The sequence below is a fragment of the Macadamia integrifolia genome, chromosome 11 (genome assembly GCF_013358625.1).
Source record: "Macadamia integrifolia cultivar HAES 741 chromosome 11, SCU_Mint_v3, whole genome shotgun sequence".
In the NCBI taxonomy this organism is placed as follows: Eukaryota; Viridiplantae; Streptophyta; class Magnoliopsida; order Proteales; family Proteaceae; genus Macadamia; species Macadamia integrifolia.
This window is the reverse complement of record NC_056567.1, coordinates 13,160,317-13,166,148: the sequence shown is the minus strand read 5'-3', so window position 1 is coordinate 13,166,148 and position 5,832 is coordinate 13,160,317. Positions and strand designations below refer to the sequence as shown.

General features: G+C 37.4%; 1 protein-coding gene across 1 annotated transcript; it reads left to right on the top strand.

The window, feature by feature from the left end:
* Positions 1-4,369: 4,369 nt before the first annotated feature.
* Positions 4,370-5,409, top strand: LOC122094146 (transcription repressor OFP8-like). Its single transcript, XM_042664843.1, has one exon. The coding sequence runs from the start codon at positions 4,403-4,405 to the stop codon at positions 5,138-5,140; it is 738 nt and encodes a 245-aa protein (XP_042520777.1). The 5' UTR covers positions 4,370-4,402; the 3' UTR covers positions 5,141-5,409.
* The last annotated feature ends 423 nt before the right edge of the window (positions 5,410-5,832 follow it).

The following is a 5,832-nucleotide window of genomic DNA, read 5'->3' as shown; positions in this document are numbered from 1 at the left end:
CTCTCGTCAAGTAGGGAAGCTCATATTATGATGCATCCCTCGGGCTAAGTAGAGAAACCTACTTGTGAGTCTCTCTCTAGCTTTATCCCCTTTCTTTTACTTTATTTTTATTTCAGCATTTTTTTTCCTTTATTTATTTATTTTTTTTAATTGCGTGGGTTGTTTATTTTTAGTTATTTATTTATTTAATTTTAATTGCGTGGCTTGCGTCTTTAAATTCTTAGATGACGAATGGTTAGGACATTATTTTAGATACATATGTTTAGGACAGTAATTAGAATTAGATCACAACCATTAATGAGTTCACTTTCGCATTATTAAAAGAAAAAAAATAAAGTGGTTGTTCTCCCTATGTTAGACCCGTAGCAACACTGATCCGTACGCTTGCGGTTACATTTAAAATCTCAAACAAGTTTTTGGCGCCATTGCCGGGGAGACAGTTCCATGTTATTTTTCTCTTTCTTCTGGAAAATCGGAGTGTTTTATTTGCTTTGTTTTGTTTTTTTCTTTTCTTTTATTGAATTCCTGAGAAGATCAACTTACAATAATAGTTGTATCAGTGGAGGTCGTCATGCCTCACAGTATGATAACGACAGGTTTCGCCCTGTAGCAGTACCTCAGGAATTGACCTGAGCAACCCCGGATCCCTGTCGGTAAGCTCCCAAAAAGCCAAAAAAAAAAAATTCTTTCCATTCTTTTGTGTTTGTCTTACTCTAGTTGTGGATAGTTTTCTGTTGCATGAGTGTGTGGACCCGTGATTCTACCAATCGTTTAGTAAGAGTACCTATTTTAAGAATGGCAGAACAACCTAAGCCTACTTTAAAGGATAGATTCTACCCAGCCAGGGCAGTTCAACCTTCTTGTATTAGATTACCAGCTGCCAGCCTGCCACAGGGAACAATTATGAGCTTAAAACTCAATTCATCACTATGTTACCCCACTTCCATGTAGGGGTGTCAATTCCTAAACCGAACCGGTAAAACCGGCCGGACCGAACCGATAACAACCCGGACCGAACCGAACCGAAGCCTTATTGGTTCGGTTCGGTTTCAAGTATTCCAACCCCAAAACCAAACCGAACCGCACCGAAAACCGGATGAACCCGAAACCAAACCGAAACCGGCTCAAAACCCGGACCGAAACCGAAACCAAACCGGTAAGAAACCGAAACACTCCAAAATTCATTAAAAAAAATCAAAATTTGCATATTTTTGTATACATTTGTATGGAAATTCGAATCCAAACTAGACCAAAAACCAAAAACAACCCGGTTACAAATCGATTTAAGAAACCGAAGTTCAACAGTTCATCATTTGGTTGTTTCCTAATGGCTTCATACCGGTTTAAAAAACCGATCCAAACCAAAATGAACCTAATAAAGCCAAACCGGTACCAACCCGAACCCAAACCGCACCGAAGCCGACACCGGACCGAAACCGATAAATCCTTAATGGGTCGGTTTCGGTCACTTCCAAAGTCACACTGAAACCGGTGGAACCGGACCGAAACCGCACCAACCCGGACCGTTGACACCCCTAGTCATGGAACTGTTAAGGAGTGATGATTACTTTGTTAGTTTATTTTTCTAAAGGCTTATGTTAGAATTTTTAGTGCTTCAACCGTCTAGGAAAGAGTCATAAAAGATAAAAAAGTTTCAGGGAAGAGGGGATCTTGATCAATTTGGTTATTTATCAACCATGTGTTTATTGGGATAATTTCAAGTTTTTGTGAAGGATTAACGTGTCAAAAGTAAATTTCTAGGGTAGAGATATATGCTTGTTGACTGATAGGTGGTTGACTTTCTAAAGGTAACTTCCTTTAAGGGCCAGCCCATTGTTCAAACCATGCAACTGCTTTAAGGATTGGTGTTAATCGTGAAACGCAGTAGGGTTGGGTTGCTTCTAAATGGCATTAGCTAGCAAAACCAAGGATATGATGTATTTTTTTTTTTTTTTAAATTTCTTTCTTATTATTTATAACGAAGGTGTTCCCACATGTTTTGAAATGGGAAATAGTTCCTTCAGACCCTTATAAACCATTTCCACTATGAAGAGCATGAGAACCCTAAAAAAGAAATAAGGGTGGTGCCCAAAGATTCAAACCCAGGTAAAACGTTTCTTGAGGTGCTTTACCCTAGGGGTGTCAATCTTAAGCTAGCACGGATTTGACCAATCAATTAGATATGCATCGATTATTAAACGTATCTGGCCTGAGCCTAGCTTGTTTATAAACAGGTGGTACATGATGCAAAGGGTAAGCCCGACGGACCGCCAATCGGCCTGTCCAATTTAGAAACTCGAATCAGCCTGACACTTTTATCCAAACAGTTTATATGTAATTAAGTGTAATATCCTTTTTACCCATCCGTGGATTGCCCAGATGGTTAGAGTGAACTGGAGATTATATGGATAAGCACACGGTCCCCAGGTTCGATTACTCATTTGTGCATCTGCGATTTAAGTGGAGACCTTGGAGGTGGGTTACTGCGCTAGTTTCCCCGATGATTAGTCGAGATGCGCGTAAGTTGGCCTGGACACCTTGGTTAAAAAAAAAGTGTAATATCTTTTATAAATTGTTGATGATTTAATATCTATATTGGTACATTACCATGTTTAAGACTGAATTAAGAAAAGCCCGGTTAAAGCTTGAAACTTGATAAAGTTCGATATGAGACTGATCGAATTCAATGCATTCTTTTAATAAGTAGATCATGATACAAAGGTATAACCCGCTAGACCCGACCGATTGACACCCCCTACTTTACCCACTTTGACTCACCAATGGACCAACTCTTCTTGGGGTTAAGGACATGATTCTTGACTGTACTCTTTTATATATATATATATATATATATATTTTCTATTTAAGGGTAACCAATAGTTGGCCAAGAGTGTCCATTATTTCATTTCCACCGTACATAAACAGATGAGTGAGTACCTATATTTGAGGGCATAGATAGAATAATTGATTTCAAACTATAAATACTTAGGAAAAGAGTCAATACGGTATAATTATTATGAGGAAGGTAGGGATTAACGATACAACTAGCAAAGACAACGACGCTAATTACATACATGGTACCAATACCAATCCATTGGGACATTTTTATTAGCAATGCTTTCAGCCCTCAAATTTACGAAATTTGAGATTTCTTTTTGAGAAAACGATCCCCATGTTGACAGTGTGGGATGTTTCCTAGTACCCCACTCAAATCCTGACTCTGTGGATCCTTTATCCACACTCTTTATCCTCGCTGACCATGTGCGTTCCGTGCGACTTAATTGATGTTGCATGATAGATCTCCACGCCCGTCCCAGAAGAATAAAAGTTTATCAAAAATAAAATAAAAATTGAAGAATCCACATGGATGGGTCCTTGGTCCTGTCAAGAATATCCTTTTTTTAGGCTTTGTTTGTATTTTTTTTCTTGATTTAAAAAATAAAAATTTCTCTTTATATTTGGCATGTCTTGATTCTCTTAAACTAAAGGAAGATTCAAATTTTTTATTTTATTTCAAAATTCACATTAGGAATGATGAAGTTTTCTTTTACTATATTTAAAAAAAAATAAAAATAAAAAATAAACATAAGAAAATACAAAAACTTTTCTTTCTTTTCTTCTAATGGTAGTTAAACATATATTTTGTTTCTTTTTACAATTTCATTTCTTTTCTATATTCTTTTTTCTTTCCATTTATTCTCCTGGCTACCAAACAGAGCTTTAAGAAATATCCATCAAGGTATTCCATTCCATCCACCCACTCTTTTTTTTTTTTTACCAGCATGGGGCCCAATGAAAGTAAAATATAACTTCTAAATTTAAATACGATTATTTAACAAAAAAGAAAAAAAAAACAGAATGAATATCCATTGATCAATGTTGATGACATTTGTTTTTTCTAGCAATGTATCTATTTTGACACATGGTATAATAAAAGATAGGGATTAAAATTTTGTGGACAGAAATACCATGCGATTTATTGTTCATATGTCAAGTTTTAATTTAATCCAACTTAAGCATATGACACATTCTGTTACCGATTCAGCCTATCATGGATGATGTTTTACATATGTCATTATATTTTAGAGTTTGTTTTTTTTCATTGTATTCTTAAGGAGATCAACACTGTTTTTAACTCTTTAGTAAAGAAATCTTTATCAATCCATCCATGGATTATTTAGATGGTTATAATGAATTAGGGATTGTGTGGATATGGTGAAAACAAAATTCTCAAAACATAAATCCATAAATAAAGCTTATGAGAGAGGCAAGAAAGGGCCCCACCATGTCTTTGTGTTCACATGTGCAATTGATTCACTTTCCTCCAATTTATAGAACCCTATCCCTCCCTCCGGGCAAGTCAATTTACTCAAAATACGCTATAAAGCTTTCCTTCCTCTCAATGACAGAGCACAGAGGCAGAGACAAACAACCCAACTCTCTCTCTCTTTCTCTCTTTCTCTCTCTGGCAATGTCTTCCTCTTCCAAATCCAACAGGAAAAAGAATATCATTCGGAACACAGTAGTAGTGAAGATAGGGTGTGGCTGTCGGAGGCCAAAGCTCGCTGATGTGTTCAGGCCAAGGCCTAAGGCTAAAACACCTTCTTCTCATCATCACCAGAAACCCAATGTCCATGCTTCTTCCTCCACCACCACCTCCTCCTACGACGATGAAACCACCACCACCACTACCAATACCATTACCAATACCACCGCCTCCTTCTCTCACTATCTCGACAGTACTACACCTCCCACCCATTCAGAAGCAGAACAAGAAGCAGCCCATTACGATACAAAACCTACAACGAATTTCTCAGATGACTCAAATATGGTTAAAGGGTTCGGGCGAATCAGTGAGAGTGTGGCTGTGGTGAAGGATTCCGACGATCCCTATCTCGATTTCCGGCAATCGATGCTTCAGATGATTTTAGAGAAAGAGATTTACAGTAGAGAGGATTTGAGGGATCTTCTCGATTGTTTCTTGCAGTTGAATTCTCCATATCACCATGAGATCATCGTCCGAGCTTTCTCAGAGATCTGGAATGGGATCTTCTCTATTAAGACGACACCGGTTTCATCAAGTTCATCCCATGGTACTCTGCCCTCGGAAACCACGGGCAAAATCACATCTGAGTTCTAGATGTTGGCACGTGTACTTCACTCGTGTGGACATTCTCTCTCTACATGTACAGATTCTTAGAGAGAAGTAGGAAGTGAGTAATGGGTTTGGTCAAAAGTCAATTTGTGTGCAATGTAAGAGGTGAGTGGGTGGGAAAACCCAAGAAGATAGACGTTGTGCCCAGAGAGAACCATGAATTGGGGCCTTAGGGGGGGAGGAGAGTGATTTGTTTTGTGACGTTGTGTGTACATTTTCCAACATAACATTTATTTCTCTGCTTCATGATTCTTAATGGTGACCTCTCTGGATCACTATCATTGCTCTGCTTTGCTAACGTTAATGAGCTGTGAGTGTGTGACCCCTCTCTCTATCTCATATCCATGGTTCAACATCCAAGTTTTTAATGGATGAGGTAGACTCTCAGAGAATCCAACTTAGCATTTATGAGAGTATGTGGTAAGATTTAAGTAGCTTCAAATTATTTTATCCCTTGAAAATCTTGTGGATGATGTGGATGAAAGCTAGCTTCATTAGTACTTATAATGGGAAACTAACATATTGATCTTATATTTATTTAAATATTTTTATATTTTATGTTTTAAAATTCAAAGTGATAAAGTTTACATGGGTATGCAAATTTTTTTCTTGGACGATTCTTCAAATTAACATAATTTGAAGTTAAATTGTTTACAAACAAGTTAGACCTTTTGAGA

What these genes read in the sequence shown, in the direction of transcription:
- LOC122094146 (XM_042664843.1), top strand. Translation starts at nt 4,403, where the DNA reads ATGACAGAGCACAGAGGCAGAGACAAACAACCCAACTCTCTCTCTCTT.